The following is a 22,786-nucleotide window of genomic DNA, read 5'->3' as shown; positions in this document are numbered from 1 at the left end:
AGTACAAGTCTTTTGTTCTATCTAGAGGCAACAAATTTCCCCTCAGTTTCTTCAGATTAGCCTTCATAGTAACATCAGGCTTTCAAAAAGCATAGCAGATAAGCTTGGCAGACCTAGAGCCCTATTCCCACATTCTCCACTTTTTGTGCATAAGGGAAATAAATCAACTTCGATATCAGGACCTCTCATGAGCATGAGATGGCAAACATCCCTAGTTATGGATAATGAGCCCCATAGAAATCAAGAACCATGAGGCAGAACTCATGTCTTTGGGAGGGATTAAAATTACTTTGCAAAGGCAAAGGAGAGGTAGCAGTAACTAGGAGCTATGATAATGACGTAGGGTTTTATCTGATACCTAATCCCAAGGGCTAAGATGATAACACAGGTAGAGGATATGAAGATATCTCAAACTCTCCAAGCTTCCCAAAATCTAGCCAGGTACCGAGCTATCCAAATTGATCCTCTCTTTATTTTGGGGTCATAATAATTATCTCTAAGATGCATAGGAGAAGGAGAAATGTAGGTATAGCTTGGCTGTCCTTTCTTTGCTAATTAGAACATCTAATTTGTCTAATCTGTGTATTATTCAGCGATATGAAACAGAGCAGGATTTCTACCATCCCTATGAAAAAGCCCATGCTTACCACAGTGGATATTTATTTTAAGTTTTTCATATGTTGGTGAATGACATTGACAAAGGTATAATCAGTCTCAAGGTTCCAGAGTTCCTTTGTGGCTATAAAGCAACTTTGTGCATTCTCTTTGCTAAAGATTGGCAAATCTTTTTCCTCAGTCAAACTATCTGCATTTGCTTTTTGTTGCTTTGCACCTGAGGCTTCAAAAGATCCAGGCAAAGGTGGCAGATGGCCCCTTAGGAATGGGGACAGAGTTGAAATGGGAAAGCCTTGGCAATTTACTGTAGTGTTGCTAGTAAGAACCTGATATGGACCCTTTTAGCAGGGTTCCAGGGAAGTCTTATATTGATGGGCTTTCACATAGACCTAAGATTCGTCTTGTTCTTTGGGCAAGACATCTTGTTACCTGAATGTGGAAAGCTTTGACTCATTTCATTAGTGTCTTACAGTGATTCAGTGTAATGTTTTAAATTGTAGCTCAGAGAATTGTCTTGCCATTAAATAAGTCCAGTTTTCCTGTTAGTGGTAGACCTTATACTCATGAGAACTGTGGGTAAAATAATCTGGCCACTTAAGACTTAACTTTCAGTATAAATTTTAGCTATCTTATTTAAAATCTATTTTATCATTCAATTATAACTATGGAATCAGGGTAATATGGGCAGGGAAAACATTTTTGGATGTGGAATAGCTTACGGATTTCTTTTATTGTTTGTCCTGATAATATGGACCTCTGCCCTTGTTGATAAGGGCACTAAAATTAGGAGTAAATTCTTTTAAGAGTCTTTTGCTAATTATAACAGTATGTGATTTTATGCAAGTATGGCTTTCGTATATCCTGAATACATATATACATAAAACAACTCATATACCTTCATAGGAGTAGTATTTAGATATTTATTAAATTAATTTGTACATTTCTAAAAAGTCCCTACAGCAAGAATAAGCTGTTCTCTTTGCTCTTACAGAATTTCCCACATCTTGGGCTTGGCAGTGGTGCTTCTCATGAAGTATTGTTGGACTGCACAGGAAAATTTTTAGAGCAAGCCAACTTTGAAAAAAAGTTTCAATAAGCTTCTCCTTTTTACTTATGTGTACCATGTCTTGGTGAATAGGAACAAGGTGCAAGATTAAGTACAGCCATATGCTGTAGGTGCTTGGGTTAGAGTTTGCCAGTCTCTAAACATCTTTCTCAGTTTCTGGGACTTAATCTTGAGGTAGCAGTATCCTCAAGAGTAGATCTTAAGAGACCAGTTCTTAGGGAGGGGAAAAAAAAACAACACAGATGTAGCCTGTGGTTCAAGAAGGGCATATTCGATACTCTTAATTGATGAACTCATCTCATGAGAAAAAATACAGGGGGCTTGGCCATCACTACTCTTAGGATGTGTACAGGAAAGTTATTTTGCCCACCACTGTGAATTAAAAAATATTTATGAAATGAACATATCATCCTTCGTAGGTCAGAGGATTTTATTATAAAAGGGGAAGAAGGAAGGGACATACTTGTTACAGTATTAAACTTCTGTCACATCTGGTTCTGAAAGTAACAGATTGACCTTTTTTAGTTATGTAAGGTCAAGGTTACTTTAACTTTGTTTGATTTTGGTTTTAAAGGTCAGAAATATTTTTAAATAGCTTATTTATACATTATTATTTCATATCATTCAAAGGTTGTAATGTCAGAACTTGTGGTCTGATAGATGGGAAACCTTTGGTTCATTTGTGGGTCAGGTTTACCTTTTCCCAATCTTCACAAGACTGACCTTCTCAACAATCAATATCTACTTGGAACTGGTTTAGGAATGTGCAATTTAGCACTTCCAAATTGGTAACACTTTGGATATTCCTCTTACAGGATGTATTGCTAATTTATCAGTAAGCATTTATTAAGTACTTTGTATGTGCTAAGCACTGTGGAAACTGACAAAAAGCAGAAAAGTTCCTGTACTCAAAGAACTTGGGAGGAGGGGGGCCTGACAACGTATACATATATAGGTATTTATGACATGTATACAAAGTAAATACCAAGATAACCTTGGAAAGGAATGTACTAGCACCTGGGGGTACCAGGAAAGGCTTTATGCAGAAGATGATGCTTGACCTGAGTCTTGAAGGGAGCCAGCAATTTGAAGAGGTGAGGTAGGGAAGGAGATGATACCAGTGATGGGAGACAGCCAGTGAGAAAGGAAATGGGAAGACTGGCAAGTAAGCCAGTATGGCCAGACCACAGTGTTTGTGAACAAAGTAAGATGTCTGATTTCAGAGGTAGGAAGAGGTCAGATTGTGAGGCACTTTACTTAATTATTTTTTTTTTTGTGGTTTTTTGTTTTTAAATTTTGAATTATCAACAATCACTTCCATAAACTTTTGAGTTTTAAATTTTTCTCCCCCTCCCTCCCCACCTCCCTCCCCAGGATGGCCGAAATCTGATATAGGCTATACATATACATTCCTATTAAACATGTTTTCACATTAGTGATGTCATAAGTAAGAATTAGAACCAATAGGAAGAACCACCAGAAAGAGGAAACAAAACACAACAGAAGAAAAAAAATAGCAAATAGTATGCTTCCATCTACATTCAAACTCTGTAGTTCTCTCTTCTTTGTGGATAGCATTTTCCATCACAAGGCCTTTGGAGATGTCTTAGATCCATGTATTGCTGAGAAGGGTTAAGTTTATCAATATTAGTCATCGCACAATGTGGCTATTACTGTGTACAACTTTCTCCTGGTTATTCTCACTTCACTCAGCATCAGACCATACAAGTCTTTCCAGGTTTTTCTGAAGGCAGCCTGTTCATCATTTCTTGTAGCACAATAGTATTTCATTACATTCACATACCACAACTTATTCACCCATTCCCGAGTTGAAGGGCATCCTCTCAATTTCCAATTCTTTGCGACCACAAAAAGAGCTGCTATAAATATTTTTGTACATATAGGTCCTTTTCCCATTTGTATGATCTCTTTTGGATACAGCCCTGGAAGTGCTATTGCTGGGTCATAGGGTATGCACATTTTTATAGCCCTTTGGGCATAGTTCCAAATTGCTCTTCAGAATGATTGAATCATTTGTGAGGCACTTTAAATGCCAAACAAAGGAGTTTTTATTTGATTCTAGAGGTAATAGGGGACCTCCTGGAGCAGGGGTGGGGAACTTCGGTCCTCAAGTACGGCCCTTTGACTGAATCCAAACTTCACAGAACAAATCCCCTTCATAAAAAGATTTGTTATATAAAACTTGGACTCAGTCAAAAGGCCCCACCCAAGGACCTGGAAGACCTCAAAGCCACAGGTTTCCCACCCTTGTGGGCCTGGAGTTTATCAAGTAGGACTGGTAACCTGGTAATTTCTTGTGCTATAGGAAAGTCACTTTAGCATGTTTGTAAAGGGTAGATTGGAATGTTGAGAGACTTGAAGCAGGGTAGCCTGTGGCTGGCAAAAAGCAATGAAGGGGGCAGCTAGGTGGCGCAGTGGATAGAGCACTGGCCTTGCAGTCAGGAAGACCCGAGTTCAAATGCAGCCTCAGACACATGATATTTACCATCTGGGCAAGTCACTTAACCCCAATTGCCTCACCAAAAAAAAAAACATCGAAGGCCTGAATTAGCGTTGTGACTCTGTGAGTAGAGAATGGGAGACTTTTGGAAGAGGTGTTTTGGAGATAGAATTAACATTTGTCATCTTTGGGTATATTTCCACAGTCAAAGTGAGATCATAGCTTTATAATGAGTAAAACAATTTACACTCCCAAGAAATTCCATCTCACACAGTAAGTTCCACTGCTTACAATTAAAGTAAGATGTAATTACACATCTATATAAGGTATTTGTTTAAAGGTGTAGCATAATACATGACAGCCATTAAGATTAATTCAATAGGGTCCAGATTTTTCAGGGAACAAATCCCCACGTTCTTTATCACATTTTAATAACATTCTGTAATGTATTGGTTCTTGTGAACTGTACTCTTTTCAAGCTCTGCTCTGTGTTCTTAGAATTGGCTCTGTCTGCTCTTAAAAGAATCTGATCTGATTTGAATAAATTAAGTATCAAAATAATGCAAATAAATTGTTGTAAAGTACCATTTTCCCATTGGTGGGAGAGGTTGAACAAGACACAGATACCTTTAGTCATTTTGTATAGAAAGGCTAATATACAAAAGTATAAATTGTATAAAATCCATGTATCCTTTGGTTACTATTGTTCTGAAGTTTTCAAGTCCAAACCCAGTTTTCCAGCTCCTGTTGGCGCCCCCCCATCTGTGAAACCTGATGTCAGTGTTACTTAAGTTGCCCAGTTTTAAGGTTACTTCATGATTTTAGCTTTCCTTTCCAGACCTACATCAGAATAGCAGCATTGGTGAAATTAAGCCTGAAAATCATTAGTAGTCTCCCTAACTTCTTGGAAAAGAATTATCTCTTTAGGGACATTCTCTTGATTTAACCAGTTTCTAACAGGGAGCAGCTTATTCAGACTGATTCCCATCAATTGACATTTTTCCACAAAAAAATGAAGCATTAATCTTTCAAAATATTTCCTCTTTCTGCTGGATAGCAAAAATTGAAGATGGTAGTTATTAGGAGGAAAGAGGTAACTTACTAGTATCAAATAATAATAATTCACATTGAACACATTTTGCTTTGAGAGGACAAAACATTAAAATGCCCTTTCCTTTATGGGGTATAGCACCTCATTGGCATTTTTATCTTACGTAAGATAAATGAAATTATTTATAATACAGGGTTTGGGAGAACTCATGTGTCCTGCAGTCTTCATGAGAGAAAATAAAATAATAAGGCTGGTTGCAGACATTTAAATTTCTTAATTTCCAAATTAACAATTTGAAGTAAATCCAGAGTAACTTCAATGTAAAATTCTTTACAAATTCAGGTTTATTCCTTTTGTACTCTGTAAGTTCATATTCAAAATATCAGGCATATATTTTCTATTTCTGTAGAGTCATTAGTTTAGACTCCATAAATCTTAGTAACAAGAGAGTCTTTTCTTAACACAATTTTGTTCTCATAATTGGTATAATTTCTTCCTATGTCCCTTGATTGACCAAATCCTGGAAAGGTAGTGCCTTCTCCTCAAATTTTTATCCTTTGTCACTTATGAGGGTTAATCCTACAGACTTAAAAGAGGTTATAAAAACCCCAGCAAGTTCTTGCCATTATTCAGCCGTATAAACAATACTATCCTTTTCTGGAATCCTTCCTAGCTTTGCTCTGTCAGGCTGTCAATAAAAACCTAACCATTTGGGCTTTTCTTCTTGTTATAGATTAAGCTCTTGTATTTTTTTTTCCCCTTTGAGTCATCCCAAGTATAAAACTTCCACTTTTCTGGAGCTAGCAAGACCTAGGCCTCTACAGTATATTCAGACAACAAGCTAGTGTACTTTTGGAGAAGACAGGACAGGGCAGATTTAAAGTACTTCTATTCTTTTGTACCAGATCCCATTCATCTTCCATTTAGCCTGTATGTACAGTAGAAATGAAGGCAACCAGTGCTGACAAAGGCCCAGTAGCTTGATCATATAGGAAAATATACAAAATAGATACTGTTGGGTTCATGGCTCACAAACAAGAACGACAACCATCAGGACCCTGTGTCTTCTTTCCTATAACTAACCTTACGATAACTTGAATGAATCAGTGGTAAGAAAACAGACAGAGATGGATAAAATTCTGGCAAGCAGGACCTTAGGGGGAGAAAGTCAGCAAACTTGTGCCTATAAAATCAACAAACAATAGAACCTTTTCCTGGGGAAGACCTGTGTTTTCTTGACAGGACTAATAGAACCAGAACCACAAGAGTAGAGGACAACCTTAGTTACTCAACAGTCTGGCAAGGCTTTGGCGGTTATAAAAGCAGCAAAGTCTCCTCGAGCCAGAAATAGAACAGATCAGGTACAGATGACAGAAAGTCATCCACCCAGGGTCATCTCTGAGGCAGGGGTGGGGATCTCCATGAAGGGCCAACCTTCAACCCAGAGCAGCTACCAAAGCTGCAAAGCCACTCATTTTGAACAGCTTCTATTAAGAAAGAAATCAGACAAACACAATCCATCTTGGAGGATTCCTTCTCAGAATTGTGTGTTGGTTAAGCCATTCAGTCTAAGGCGTCTGTGTATTCATTTTCTTGCAGAGATTAAATCTTTCTCACTTAGAGTGGGCCCAAAGAAGAACCATTAAGGTTCGATTCCTGCCACTGCCACCCCCCAAAGCCAGCATGCTGGGATCAGAGAACAGCTACGGCATCTGACTTCAGTCCCAGGACTGTAGGAGAAATATTCTAACAGGCTTCTGCTAACTGGCCAAGACATGTTGTCTTCTTGTGTCTACATGGGAGAGACTCTCATCTAGAGAGTAAGAATCTCTCATTCTTTGTACTAGTAGCCCAAGCACTGGCCTAGTTTCTGGCACATACTAACCGGGCATTTAATGGACATTTGTTTATCGATCAAGACTAGGCGTAGAGCCCAGATTCCACAGGACTAAGCTAAAGAATGTAGAGTTTAAATAAGATAAGTGAGACACCCATATGCAGGGTAGCTTTAGAAAGGGAGCCTGGGAGACTAGTTAGGCTATTTCAGCAGTCCAGAAACAAAGTAATAGTTCGCATTTATAGATAGTTTCAGGGTTTACAAAATACTTTCCTCACCCTGAGCAAGATTGATGGCAACAATGACAATAGAAAAGAAGAATGGAAGCAAGAGACATTAAAAAAGGATTAATTGACAGGACTTTACAGATTTACTTGACAGATACTGGAGGGAGGGGGAAGGTTTCAAGGATGTTTTTAATTTTAATCCTGAGTGACTTAAGGAACAATAGTACTATTTTTTAAAAAAAAATTATTTTTTTTTAGTTTTCAACATTCACTTCCACAAGATTTTGAGTTCCAAATTTTCTCCCCATCTTTCCCCTCCCCCTATCCCATGATGGTGTGAATTCTAAATACCCCTTCCCCCAATCTGCCCTCCCTTCTCTTATCCCCTTCCCCTTCTATTTTCCTTTAGGGCAGGATAGATTTCTATACCCCTTTGCCTGTATATCTTATTTCCCAGTTGCATGTAAAAACAATTTTTAACATTCATTTTTAAAACTTTAAGTTCCAAATTCTCTCCCATCCTCCCTCCCCACCCACCGTCATTGAGAAGGCAAGCAATTCTATATAGATTATACATGTGTAGTCATGCAAAACACTTCCATAATAGTCATGTCATGGAAGACTAACTGTATTTCCCTCCATCCTATCCCTCCCCCTGTTTATTCTATTCTCTCCTTTGACCCTGTCCCTCCTCAAAAGTGTTTGCTTTTGATTACTCCCTCTCCCAATCTGCCCTGCCTTCTATCATCCCCTTCCCCCATCTGTTTCCCCCCTATTTTCTTGTAGGGTAAGATAGATTTCCATATCCAGTTGAGTGTGTATGTTATTTCCTCCTTAAGCCAAATCCAACAAGAGTAAGGAAGAATGATAGTACTATTGACAGAAATAATGAAGTCAAGATTTTTTTTGTTTTGTTTTTTTAAAAGACATGAGTTTGGCTTTAGACATTTTAAGTTAGATTTGATGGCAAAACATCTAAATGGAATTATCCAGCAGGCAGTTGGAGATGTAGGAGTAAGTTGGCTACACAGATATGTGATCATTGTTGAGTTTGGTTCTGGACAAACAGGAATTGCATGTTCTGGTAAGCGTGCTAATATTTTGTAAATGGGTTAGAACTCTTAATTCAGGATCTTGATATTCATAATTTACTAAACATTGCCTTATGGAATTTATAGATTGGTTTAGAAAACAGCCTAAAAATGCTTTGGGGCTATTGATTATAGTAAAATGTTGCTTCCTAAATTATACATTGTCTTTATTTTATGAAATATCTAGAAACTATGGTATTAAAGATATATATGTGATAGCAGCAAATTGTGCCAAGGTCTCAAAGCTGTTGAATTTGCGTTTAGCCAGTTGTTTGGACTGGACCCATCAAATTGAGAGTTATATCCTATTTGCTCCCACTTCATTGCATGGGGATGACATGCCTCATTTTTCATCTCTTTCTCTTTCAAGTGGTGATAGAGATCTCCAGGCAGAGTATTGTTTTGCTTTTTGAAAACAGGTGAAAATACCTACTCCACCAAAAATGCCAGGTACACACAAGAGTTTGACATTTTTAGCAAATGTTGGCAAGTGAATACATGAATTAAAATCGAAAGGAGTTATAGGAGTAAAGAGAAAGCCTTGTAGAATTCACTTGAAATACAGTGTAAGAAGACTGTTCTCACTGCTTGTCTGTCAGTTGACTGGGACTTTTCAAAGTTTAATGCTTTTGTAAAGTCTGATATGTGCCCTTCTTAAAGATTGCTGTTTCTATTATTAACTTAAGAAGCAGCAGTTTAAACTATAGTATCTTACACAGTGGGAAAAGACACAGAGTTACTCAAATTCACTTTAGCACATAACACATAAAAAATGCATTGCATTGCTCTCAAACTTCTAGCTGATGTAATTCACACGGATCAGTTTTAGTATCTTAATAACCAGATGTTATACTACAGCTTTTCCACAAGATGGAGACAAAGCACATGCTTCGTAAACTTTTTACACACAGGAATTTGTATGTTGCAGGAATTTGTTTCTCTTTCTCCCTAAACTTAATTTTCAATTTTCTAAAAGGTTTTCTTGTTTCCTTCCTTTCCACAATTGTCATTTTTTTCTACTTAGTTTACTCAGAATTTTAATGGAAATTCAAAGGTTTTTTTTTTTTTTAGATTCTTGTTAATTGCTAAGCCATTTTTATTTTGTATTTTGGGGTTATTGGTTTTGTTTTGTTTTTGTGGCAATTTTGTAGTAATTGGGGATAAGTGAGTTATCCAGCATTACACAGCTAATAAGTGTCAAGTATCTGAGGCCAGATTTGAATTCAGGTCCTCCTGACTCCAGGGCCGGTGCTCTATCCACTGTGCTACCTAGCTACCCCCTATGCCATTTTTAAAATTTGTTTTGGGAAAAGGCTCGTGATGGAAAATGCTGTCCACATCCAGAGAAAGAACTGTGGAGTCTGAATGCAGATTGAAGTATATTATTTTCTTTTTTTGTTTTTTCTTTCTTGTGGTTTTTCCCTTTTGTTCTGATTTTTCTTTCCCAACATGACTAATGTGGAAATATGTTTAATATGATTGTACATGTATAGCCTGTATTAGATTGCTGTCTTGGAGAGTGGGGAAGGGAGGAGGAGGAAATATTTGGAACTAAAAATCTTATAAAAGTGAATGTTGAAAACTAAAAATAAATAAATTTTTAAAAAATTTGTTTTTGGAATAACTAGAACATATATTATATCTTCACAAACCAAAATATTTAATGATGTTATCTGTGTATGTGAGAGTACCACCTTAGTATTTCTGACTTTTAACTCAGTGTGCATCATGAGGTAAACAACAGTTCTATTTTCTTTCAGTGAAAAATAGATGCTCATAGGATAGAATCATGTGTAAGTCAGTGTAGAGATAATCTATTATACACGATCTTGGAATTTTCCCCATCCCTCTTAAAATCACTACTTAGTCTTGATTTCTTTTTTTTTTCTTCAGCAAGCTTGTACCTTCATCGAGTCCAATCTAGATGCCAACAATCTTGACTCCCTTTTCTATGCTGCACAGTCCAGTCAGGTCCTTTCAGGATGTGAGGTAAGTCAAATCTCTTCAATCTAATATTACAGCCATTGAACTACACAAACCTCTTTTGACATCCTTCATGTTATTGGGGTCTGGGGGAAGAATTGCTTGGGGTTTAAAAAAATAAAAGTATTATTGTTGTTATTTTTTCCTGGAAGTTCTTTTTATAGCATTAATGAAGAGTTCAGTTCTGTTTAGTTTTTGCTTTTTCTTTTTTTGTAATATGAAGCTTTTTTTCCTGAATTTTGACTTTTTACATCCTTATCTGTCTTAGAAAACAAGTGAACAATCCTTCTTGTAACAGTTTTTCCCCTTGCTGTTTAGAGAAACCTTGATTTTCTTTTCTATCCCACCTTTTTTCTTGAAACAAAAAGAAAGAATAATATATACAAAAAATCCCTCCTCACCAAATTTCTAGAATGTTTATATTCCTGAATGTGGGACAGCAATTGTGCAGAGAAAAATGACTGTCCTTGCTAGGGATCCAGAAGCATTAAAACATCGGTGTGGGTGTGCTGGCAAGTTTGATGCCTTTCCGGTGTCACTTTGCTGTGACCAGAGGGGAGAGACCCTAGATTGCCTAGTTGCTTATACTGGATCTGAAATCCTCTGTATTTCTACTATTCTTTCATAGATTTCTATTTCCAATGAGACCAAAGATCTGCTCCATGCTGCTGTGAGTGAAGATTCATCAGTCTCTCAAATCTGCCATGCAGTTGGAGCCCTCAATGGCTTTGGCCTTCCTTTGGCATCTCAAGAAGCACTCAGTGCTCTCACTGCTCGTCTTAGTAAGGAGGAAACCGTGCTGGCGTGAGTCATTGTTAGGAAGCATTTCTTCAGCTCCTAATAACCTGCAATACTATTCTTATCACTGTGCTTAAAAAGTTGAATAGACAAGTTTTGCCCTCTAAGAGGAAGAAAATTACTAAACCAAGACGTGGATGGACAATAAGGTATAGAGTCAGAGACAGAGGTAGGAGGGATAAGTTAATCTCATGGGTAAAGACTAAAAATAAGAGAGAGTATGTAATTGACAATAATATCGATTTACTAATAATCACCAAGTATTTTCCTTACAATAATCCTGTGAGCTCGGTATAATTCAAGTTAATAATTATCATCCACATTTTACAGAAGAAGGTTTGATTGATTTGTCCAAAATCACACAGCTACAAAGTATTAGAACTGAGTTTTGAACCCAGGTTTCCTACTTTAGGACCAAAATTCTCTCTGTGACATCACATTGCTTCTCAGTGATTAGTTATAGGAGTCAGTTCTTTGTCTAGTCTGGCTGTACTGAGGACATTCCAAAAAGAAATAAGGCAAGATTTTAGGAATTCTTTAAATGAGATAAAAGTTGCTGGTGGCAGTTGCGGGGTGGGGGAGGGAGGTGAGAAAGAAAGTAGTGAATGAGGAAGGGGTTCTGTATGGCAAATAGGCTACTGCCTTGAAAAAAGTATCTTCAATAGTAGTGGCTCATATTCTAATTTATTTAATATTTAAAGCAATCTGACTTTTTGAATGGGCTGTTTGTCCCCTTTACAAAGTAGATTTAAGGGAAAAAAGAATTTGAAAGTTGCCAGTGTTGAATATTATAAATAAATTGCCCTAAATTGTCTGTTTTGTGTTAGTTTGCTTAGTACTCTCAAAAAGGAAGGAAATTGATGACTAAGGAATAAGTGTTTAGTAAGGCTCATGACAAAGCTGTTACCCTATAGCCAAGCAGATTTATTTTCATTTTTAAACTTCCTTTGAGAACTTCACAGCGTCACTATGACATATCCCAAAAAAAGAGGAAAGTTGTGTTTTAATTGAAAAATCCTTTTCTCTCACCTTCCTAGCTTTTTTCTGAGCTTTGTATCTATTATTGGAAAACACTGAGATCTTGGTCATGTTTAAAATTCAGTTTCATTCCCCAGCTGCACCATAATAATGATCCTTAAAGACTATATTTCACATTGACTCTCATACTTTCTTTTAGTGAACTACCACTTCCTTGTTTTATAATAAAACATTTCAGTGGAGTACGTTTTCCAGGAAACATGTTAGAATTGTTGTGAAGTTAATGGAGATCATTGAGCACAGGAAAATCTTTCACCTTGCATTCTCTCGATATTGATTTTATAAATGGTGATTGAACTCTAGGCAAGACTCTGCCATTGGTCTGGTACCTAAAAACAGTGAGCTCATTTGATCACCAGATGGCCTCAATTTTCCCTTTTTATCTAGAAGAGCACCATTTACATTTTTTGAGGTACTTTATACCTTCACAGAGAAGATTTAGATGTGGAAGGGAGACTTAGAGAATGTCTAATCCAGACTTCTAATTTTGTGGAAGAGGAAAATGAGGTTTAGAAAGATTAAATGGCCTAGTTGCCCAAATAAATAGCAGAACCAAGATTAAAACCAGTTCTCCTGACTTCTAGTTCATTGTTTTCTCTAATGCATTGTGTTGTTTCACAAAGGCAACATTTGTTATTGAGTTAATACTCTGGGCATAGCATCTTGCTAAGATTTGTGTGGCATTCAAAAATGTAAGTCAGTCAGTTTGCTGTCTGTGAAAAATTAACAATGTAAGAGATATCTTAAGATAGTATGTAATTAAGAGTTAAATTAGAGCCATAGATGAGAAATGCTGTGAATTTAGGGGAAGGAGAAATTACTGTGATTTGGGAGGAATTCACCCTTATCCAGATATTGGGGAAATTTTCCATCTTTTCCATAGGAGATGAAATATGTGAATATTGTTACCAAGAGTAGATGTAGAGCTTGCTTTCTGCCTGTTCACTATTTTGTTCTTGCTAGCACAATCTGAGGATGAAGGAAGAAAGGAAAGAAGTTAAAATACAAGTCATCATATGGTGCTTCTTGTGAGCAACTCTGATAAGATTTGTTAGAGGAAAAATTTGTCTACAAGTTAGGGATTATCCATAGAGTTAACACATACTCAGTCCCTCTATTTACTTGGGTAATTGAAGATCATGTAGGGGGATTGAATATATAACAGTAGACTCATGATCTCATTGATATGACTGCTTTCTACTGCAAATACAGTTTTTTCATGCTTTCTAATCCTATGCAACTTCAGTAAATCATTAAGCATTTGTTGTATCTGCTATGTGCTAGGCACTGGAGTTATGTATACAAAAGTGATAGAGCCCCTACCTTCAAGGGACTTATATTCTGCTAGGTTGGATGTATTATCTTCACAGATAAGTGAATACAAGGTATATACAAAATAAATGCAAAGTGATTTAGAAGGGAGGCTGCTGACATCTAGGGCAGTTGGGAAAGGTCCCAAGAAGGAGATGGCACTCACATAGACCTATGGGGAGCTAGTTCAAGAAGTAGAGGTGAGGAGAGAGAGCATTAGACTCAGGCCTAAGAGTCAACCTGAGCAAGGAGGCAGGCATGGGGTAAGGTATGATCAGCCTACAAAGAGAGATTGGAACCAGGTTGTAATGTACTTTAAATGCCAAATAGAAGAGCTTATATTTTATACTAGAGGTGTTTGAGAGCCCCTAACACTTCCTGAGCAGGGGTGTGGCATCATCAGAGCCACACTTGCCACGTGAGTTATCCATAAGGATCCATCCGCCTAATGGCTTGGAAGGTTTGAATATACTAGTGGAAGTGAAGTGGATGATACAATGCTGTTTAATTTGTGCTCCTCTTCCTAATACCTCCAGATGTTTTGTATTTCCTTTAGCGGCATGTGGCTAATATCTCCTTGGGTGTCACAAAGTACCTGTGAGTTAGGGATCATACAAATGGTGTATTTGTTTGACTGTTGAGGAGGTAAAGGCACCAAAAGGCCAAGTTACCATCACATAAGTCCGTCTAGGATGGTTCTTGGATCTCTTGCTTCCTTCTGGCGCTCTTTCTGCTGTTCTTATGACTTGTTCTACTTTGTCACAGAGTGGAACAGATGGGGGTGGTGCAATAAGAAAGGAAAATAACTGACACTGTTCAGGAAAGGAAAAGAGTGCAGCAGTAGAAGGTGTCAAAAAACAACTTGTTGGTTTGTATTTTGGATGAATGGTTTTGCTAATATCTACCCAGGATAATCTAAGATATAATAGGCATTGAAACTGGGTTTCTCAGATGGGGAAGCAGTATGGTTTACTGGAAAGAGCACTGAACTGGGGTCAAGAGACCTGCGTTCTAGTCTGGCTCTGTCATGAACCAGCTATATGACCTTCCCCTCCCTGAGCCTCAGTTTCCTTATTTGTAAAATTAAGGAATTGTATCATTTGGTCTCTAGGGTCTTCTTTAGCATCTTATGATTGAGTTTGATAATCACTAGATTCTGTTTTTTAATTAGATTAGAAACTATTATTTTGTTTTTTGTTTAAATCAGATTGTTTCGAATAATAGTATGCGTGTATATCTGAATAGACTTGCTCACTCCAGACTTGCCTTTTTCTACTCTTACAGAACTATTCAGGCTTTACAGACGGCATCATACTTATCTCAGCAAGCTGATCTCAGTGGCATCGTAGAGGAGATTGAGGTAGGTACTGAGCATTCCACCTTGGATCACCAGATAATCCGTCTGAAAATTCTCCAAATAGCCAGCCAGAGTAAAGAATGATTTGGTTTAGATATTTGTTTTACTACCCTATACTTCTTGAGAGAGAAAAGGGGATTAATTGAGCTGGCCTATACTTGTTGTGTTTACTTTTAATGCTTGACTGCAAGCAATTATGAAAAAACCTTCAAGTTGGAAGGGACCTCAGATTGGGTCAGCTAGTCTAGTATTTACCTAAAGCATAAATACCTTCTGTAGCATCCTCGATAATGATCAGCTTCTGATTGAAGAGCTAGAGCTGGGGAACTCTTTGGGGCCTTTTCCATTGTTGAACAACTCTCATTGTTTGGAAGTTGTTTCTTATATAGTGAGCTGAATCTTTTTCCCCCTGATTTCTACCCACTGGTCCTAGTTCTTCCCTTCTGGGACCAATTGTATGGTATAGTAGGTCAGAAACTGAATTGAGACTCAGCAAACTTGCATTAAAATCCCAGTTTTGTCATTTATGACCTATCTGTATACCAGGCAAGTCTTTCTACCTCCCTGGGTTGCAGTGGTTTCGTTCTTAGCCTGATGACAATGTTGAAGTAGCTGTTTGCTAAGATCCCTTCCAAGTCTAAATCCTGTGTTCCCAAGTCTAATTCCTTTATCACAGGATGGCTCTTTAAATATTTGAAGACAGTGTCTGTGTGTGTCTGTCTGTCTGTCTGTCTCTCTCTGTGTATATATGTATATACATATACATATGTATATATGTGTATATATATATATATATACACACATATATACATATACATACACATACATCTCTTACATCTTTTTTTTTTTTTAATCTAAACATGCTCAGTTCTTTCCACTAGTTCTCCATCATTGTTGCCATCCTGTGGACAAGCAAAGGACTTGTCATTATCCTTCTCAAAATATGGCATTCAGAAAACATAAGACTCCCTGTGGATTCTGATCCATCCTTAATACAGTGGGATTCGTTACCTTATTTACCCTAGACTGCTATTAATGCAGCCTCAATCTTGTCACTTGTATTTGTATAAGATTAACATGGCACTCAAATAGGCTTTTATATTTGTCTCTTCACTTTCGTTTTCTCAGATTTGGCCCATCATTTCGGTCTTAAATTTGGAGCTCTTTGGATCCCTATTGTAGTGGGATATCTGCAAATGGAACCACCTTCAGATGTTTTTCATCCTTTTATTTCAGTGATCTCTGTGTTTAGGCTATGACTCTAGGTGTTTTTCAGCTTGAAGATTCCATATGTGTATTTCACTTTTACTGTCTTTAATCCCAGCAAGGCAGTTTGTTCTATTTCTCTGATGCCAGGTTGCTGTATGTTGGATAAGGAAAAATTATTTTCCCTATTAATAACAGTACATGGTTACATAACTCTTTACTTTTTTATAAAGTACTCTCCTTAAAACAATTTAGTGAAGGAGGTGGAAGAAGATAATATGATGTTAATTTCCCTATTTTATAAATGAGGAAACTGAAGCTCAGAGAAGTGACTTGTCCAGGTTCCTATGGCTCGCAAGTGGCACAGCCAGATTTTGGGTCTTCTGGTTCCTATGTTTGATATTCTTTCAATTCAAGAAATATTTAATCCAGTACCTCCTATGTATAGGAGGTATATCTATGCACTGCTAGATACAAAGACAAAGATGAAATAATCTTTGCCCACAAGCTTCTATTCTGCTGGGGGGATGCAATAAGTACACATGGTACGGCAAAAAGATCAGTGGCAGAGGATCTGGGTTCAAATTCTGCCTGTCCCACTGTCTCTGTGACAGTCAGCTAATCTCTCTGGTTCTCAATTTCTTCATTTGTAAAGTGAGAGAGTTGGGCTAGATTACCTCTTAAGCTTCTTTCTGAATCTGAATGTATGATCCCAAGGAAATACAATCTGGTTTGAGAAAGAAGGGAATACTAATAGCTGAGGAGATCAGGAGAGACTTTCTGTATGAAGTGACCCAAGTTGAATTTGGGGGGAAGGTAATAATCTTACAAGGCAGAGGAGAAGGCAGAGAATGAATTCCAGGTATGGGGACGCCTCTGCAAAGGTATGGGGATGGATGGAAAAAAAGATTGGCTCTTCCAAATTCCTGGTGCTGCTTTTAAGTTGTGCATGAGGACTGTCTATATTGACAGATAGTTATCAGATGATCTTGTGATTGCTTGCTTTCTTGAGGGACACAGTAAGTTTGCAGGAAACTTCTGAGATTCCTCAGAGCCCAGTATGCTCATATTTGTAGAATAATGATAAGCAGCTTTGTTTTAATTACACATACAGTTTCTTTCTTTGTATTTGACATATTTTGGTTGTGTCTTTCTGTGGTAGGACCTTGTTGCTCGTTTAGATGACCTGGGTGGAGTGTATCTACAGTTTGAAGAAGGCTTAGAACCCACGGCATTATTTGTTGCTGCCACCTACCAGCTCTCAGACCACGTGGGAACAGAGCCACCTTTTAAGGAGGTATTAATTAGACAGTTAACAAAATATAAGACAAAGAACCTTTTATCTACTGATGCCAGATGAACTTTTTTTTTTTTTTACACAGATGAAGGCTAACTGTTAGAAAAACATGATCACTTCAAGTACACATTGGTAACTTAATGCACATGTTAATAGGAGCCCTGGTCAGAATTGTGAAGTAGATGAAATTCATACTTGTTGATCCTTTCCCTTATCCCCTGTCTCTACTTATTTCCTTTGTATTGTTCTGTGACCCTCCTTTTGCTCTTCTGCCTATGGCTCTCCTCCAGGGAATGTTCTCATGCTTCAGAATTACTCTTCTTTCTTACTAGTTAAAATACCCTTTCCCCTGATTTGGATAACCTCAGCTAGCTGTTAGGAAACAATGTGGTTAAAATAATCCCTAATAATCATTGAATCCTTGTTAGATGGAGCTTCAGATGTCATTTAGTCTATTCATTACAAAGAGCATGAATCTCTAATGCAGTGGTCATCCAGCCCCTACTTGGATACATCCAGTGATGAGGAAAACTATATCCCAAGGTTCTTTTCCTACAGCTATAATTTTTACACATTTCTTCCTTATACTGACCTAAAATTTTCATTAGTCCTGGTTGTGACTTCTGGAGCCACTCAGAAGAAGCCTAATTGTTCTTCCATATGACTTCTTTTAAGTACTTGGAGACAAAAACCAAACAAATATGATTTGTATATATGTTTCATGTTGTTTATCCGTTTCACTGTTCTTGGTCTTGCCTCCTCCCCATTCTCACCCCTTGGATTCTGTCTACAGGTATTTTCTCCTTGCTATATAAACCCAGTTCCTTCTATGGATTCTTGTGTGACATAATAATTTTCTTTGTCCTCATGCATTCTAGCTGGCCAGTGTTCCTCTTAAGTTTGTGTAAATAACAGGTGATCTTAATCCTTGAATATGTTTCATTTTTTAAAGAAAGACCATGACAATTCACATGCCTCTGTCATTGGTAGAGTACATGTAGATAACTTTTAAGCTGGGCTGCCTTTGTGCTTTTTGCCTATTTTAGCTCATCCTTACTCAGAAGAACAGGAATCTACAGCCAGCTGCCCCTCTTTTGAAAGTTTGCCAATCTCTGCCCTGGGGTATTTGTAAGAGCAAGCTTTTGTTGTTCAATATTTAGGAGGAGGGATTTGAATTAGATATTGAAACTTCCCCGTTGCTATGCATTGTTAAACACTGTAATCTTCTCTAGAGAATTTTTAGGAAGTAGTAAACAATTAGTTGTCCAGGATGTTTGGATTATAGCCCTGCTTGAAAATCTCTCCACATTTCTTTCCAGTTTGAAGATTCTGCCTTATAGTTATTCATAGTAGTTTCATTTATATAGAGAGCTTTTCTCTTCCACCTGAAAAAATTAACAAGCCAGAGTAGCTCACCTACTTTAAAAGACCTTTTTTAGTTCTTTCTGTGAATGATAATGGAGAAAAATATGCTATAGAGTCATAGAGACGATTCGGAACATCTGTCCTCCAGGGTAGAGAAAAGACTGAATTGATGAAACATATTCAAGGATTAAGATCTTATGACTTGGTTTTTCCAGAACAGGTGTGTGACCAGAGGAATTAATCCTGTTGTTACTTTTTGCAGGGCAACTCTAGTGAGTAGTCACAGACTTTAAGGTGTCAGAGGCCAAGTGATAAAAAAATGTAATTGATAAAATTACAGATCATGGTTTAACGTTGACTGAATTTCACTGTCAGGAACAAAAATTTCTTGTTAGATGGTGAGATACGCGTGTGTTATAGTTTGGTGGAAGGAAGTATTTCTTCTTTATATATGGCAGCTCCATAATTTTTATAAATACCTTTTATTCTTAAATTAATCATTTAAAATCACTTCCTGATTTTTTTTCTTTAATCTAGTACATTATTTCCTAATGGGTAGCAGTTTAAGTTCCTTTCAGATGTAAATCTCTGGTTTTGAAAGTTCTTTTAAATAAAAATATAGCCCTAGTTTGTCTTATAATGATGGAATGGGGAGAAAGAAAGGTAGTGGAAATAGGAAGTGAAGGGATACGGATTTAGTGAACAATATATACACTCCTGTGATTGCTGTCTCATGTCCACAAGCATTAATTAAACATCTACCATACGCCTGATTCTGTACTGAGCACTGGAGATACCAAGAAAGGTATCTGATGAGGGAGATAATATACAAACAAGTACAAGTCAAGCAGTTGGAGAGGAGGACAGGAGGAAGAAAATTTCAGGCCTGCCAGTAAAAATGTATTTTATCATATACTTATGCGTGGATATATTTAATCTTAGGGAGTCGATTTACCTTTATCTATACCTTTGATAAGTAGATCGGTAATGTCACTAGTATAAACTACACAGTAGTGGATTTTTTCTTTTAAAATTTCATGTCATCCTAGTAATAATCTGCAGAAATATTTTAGCTTGCACACATGATAAAAATTGGACCAAAGCCATCATATGTTTCTGCTTATTGTGTTCCATTTATAAATTTCAGTTTATGACCAAAAGACCTTTTATGCCACTACCTAGAAAATGGAGGAGTGACTTTAGAAGGAGTTGACCTAATACCCCTTTGAAGCTGACAAAAAGAGAGGAAGCATATTTCACATATTCTTTCTTACCTACTCATTATCTTGGGATGTTCCCTTTTTCCTTCAGGATCAAGTAATCCAGCTGGTAAATGCCATTTTCAGCAAAAAGAATTTTGACTCTCTCTCTGAAGCCTTCAGTGTTGCTGCTGCCTCTGCTGCATTTTCTCAGAATCGCTATCACCTTCCTGTTGTCATTGTTGCTGAGGGGTCAGCTTCAGTATCTCACCAGCAACCTGTTCTCCGGGTAGGACTTTCACAAGTCTACTTAGAATCCGTATTGAGTCCTATTTCAGTGGCACGTTTTTAGAAGATTGCTTTACTTTATAAGGACCACATTGAATAGGCAGTCATTGGCCTCATGAAGGTGTACATGGTATTTAGGATACCACTTGATTCAGTAAGGAGGGAAACTATGCATGGATTTGCACCCTTGCTCTACAAATGCCTAATCCTTGTATTTAAGGTTAATTTTTCAAAGGATTTTAAAATAATGCTAGCTTCTGTTGTTTGAGTTAACTGCATACATATTTCATTTCTATGCCCATGATAGCTCAAGAGGCCTTCATCTGTAAGAATACACTCTTCAAGAGCGGAAGGAAACTCTAAAGGGGATATAGACTAGCAGGGCAGTTTTGTTACCATTATGTTAAATTTAATGTACACTTTTAAAAAAGTTGTATGTTGTAGAATTTCACAGTTTCATATCTTGCCCTCTTCTGTTGTTTATTGAAATGTTCATGATTGATATTTAACATCATAATTTTTAAATTTTTTCTTAAAAAGTAAACAAAGATGTACTCTCCAACACCAAATTCTTGCAAAATATATTGCTTTGAAATTTAAGATTCCTAGATTAACTCCTGTGTAATCTTAGAATTTATTAAATAGAATTTGCCAAAATAGATAATTGAGTCTTTTTCATTTGAGGTAGTGAGGGTATAGCTGTCTTTCTTCTCCTTAAGTACCCATTGCTATCACCCCAGTTTTCATTCATTAAGAGACCCTGCAGGATTCTATCACTGAATAATCCTAAAGTATAACTTTGTTATGTAGAAGTTGTGGCAGCTAGGTGGTACCATGGCTAGAGCGCTAGACCTGGAGTCAGGAAAACCCAAGTTCAAATATGGCCTCAGACACTTAACTAGCTGTGTGACCCTGGGCAAGTTACTTAACCTTTGTTTGCTTTAGTTTCCTCAACTGTAAAATGGGGATAATAACAGCACCTAGCTCAGGGTTGTTGTGGGAATCAAACAAAATAGTATTTGCAAAGTGCTTAGCTCAGTGCCTAGCACAAAGTAGGTACTACAAAAATACTTATTCTCTTTACCCTTCCCTTTCCTAGAAGTCATATGACATTAAGTATTAGCATCCCTTTGACATCCTTTTGAATATTTATTTATTTATTTATTTTGATTGAGCATTTTCAAACGTCTGTGGTCTCAAGAAGAATGCTTTTGAATATTTCAGGTCCAGCTGGGTGGGTTGACTGCAAACCAGAAATAAGCTAAAACACTCCAAAGAAGTTCCTTTTATGGTATTTTCTAATATATGTTAAACAGTCTAGGACCCATCTATGTATCTGCAGTTGTCCCAATAGCACATCTTCCAAAGGAATTCTGCTGTAGTTTTTAAGCACTCTGGTGTAGCTTCTGTTCAAGTCCTCATACTGGTGCCTCATTACAGTATGGTAGTGACCCTGGAATCTTGAAGGCTTTGCCACTGAAACCCAACCTAAGTCTTGCCACTCTGGAAAAGGTTTAGGTAACAGGTCTCGTAATGGACTGAATACCTTTCATCCGAAGACTAGCTCAGGTCGGTTCTAGAAAACTGGCTACTTGGGGATGAATTTTTTTTTTAGGTGTAGCAGTTGCCAAGTACTGTCATTGGATAGAGAAGGCTTACATTCTATGTTAGTGGAGTTTCTCTTGAAATGAAATAATGAATTCCTGAAGAATAATATGTGTAATACAATGACAGCATGGTGTGGTGGTAGCTGATCTCAGAGGTGAGAAATCCATGTGCTGGTCCTTGCTGTGCCATCCAATCCAGTGTGTGTCCTTTGACATTTATCATTAACTAGGTCTCAGTTCCCACATCTGTATAAATGAAAGGTTTGGACTATGTGATGTCTAAGGTTCCTTCCAGTTCCAAAAGCTTGTGATCCAGTCCATTATTTACTATAAATTTTATCATTCAGGTCAGCTTGATTATATTTGATTTCTGATGTCAACTTATAGTCAAGAATTTTCTTAAGTAAATTCACCTGAGCAGATCTATTCCACAATTGTTTGAAAGGGGAAAAGGGAAAAAGAATAAGTACTTAATAAGTTCCAGGCACTAAACACGGGTGTTTTACAAATATTATCTCATTCAATCTTCGAAACAGCCTTTTGATTTCCATTTTACAATTGAGGAAGCTGAGGCAGACAGATTTAGTGATCTTGCCTAGAGTCACGCAGCCAGTATGAATAAATAAAAAGTAATCAGGTGATGCAAACATATAATTTTATATTTCTTTCCAGCTGCAAGTTACTAATGTTATGTCACAGCCATTGACTCATGCTTCTGTCACACTAGAACGTGCTAAGTCTTCTTCTACTAAGAACACAGTCTTACAGCAGACTGCATTCACTCCTGCAGGGTAAGTCCCTAGACCACTTTGCTGGCCTTTTAGTATATCTTTTAATTAAAAATAAATAAATAACAATTTCTTTCATTCAGCAATCATTTATTATTGAGCATCCATCATGTGCAGAGTGTGGTGATGAGCACTCAGCATACAAAGGTGTAAGATGTAATCCCAGCTTTTAAGAATCCTTTACTGGAAATAAGATATTTG

General features: G+C 37.2%; 1 protein-coding gene across 2 annotated transcripts in view; it reads left to right on the top strand.

Moving 5' to 3' along the window:
• Positions 1–22,786, top strand: part of RPN2 (ribophorin II) — a 55,723-nt gene that overhangs the window by 7,250 nt on the left and 25,687 nt on the right. For both annotated transcript variants that reach the window (XM_027867348.1, XM_027867349.1), the window contains exons 3-8: positions 10,242–10,337; positions 10,960–11,135; positions 14,763–14,838; positions 17,204–17,338; positions 20,015–20,191; positions 22,470–22,588. In XM_027867348.1, the coding sequence (XP_027723149.1) occupies positions 10,242–10,337; positions 10,960–11,135; positions 14,763–14,838; positions 17,204–17,338; positions 20,015–20,191; positions 22,470–22,588 (779 nt within the window). The remainder of the gene's footprint in view (positions 1–10,241; positions 10,338–10,959; positions 11,136–14,762; positions 14,839–17,203; positions 17,339–20,014; positions 20,192–22,469; positions 22,589–22,786) is intronic.

This window comes from Vombatus ursinus, unplaced genomic scaffold, assembly GCF_900497805.2.
Source record: "Vombatus ursinus unplaced genomic scaffold, bare-nosed wombat genome assembly UNPS02014785.1, whole genome shotgun sequence".
NCBI lineage: Eukaryota > Metazoa > Chordata > Mammalia > Diprotodontia > Vombatidae > Vombatus > Vombatus ursinus.
This window is presented reverse-complemented; position numbering and strand designations above follow the sequence as displayed.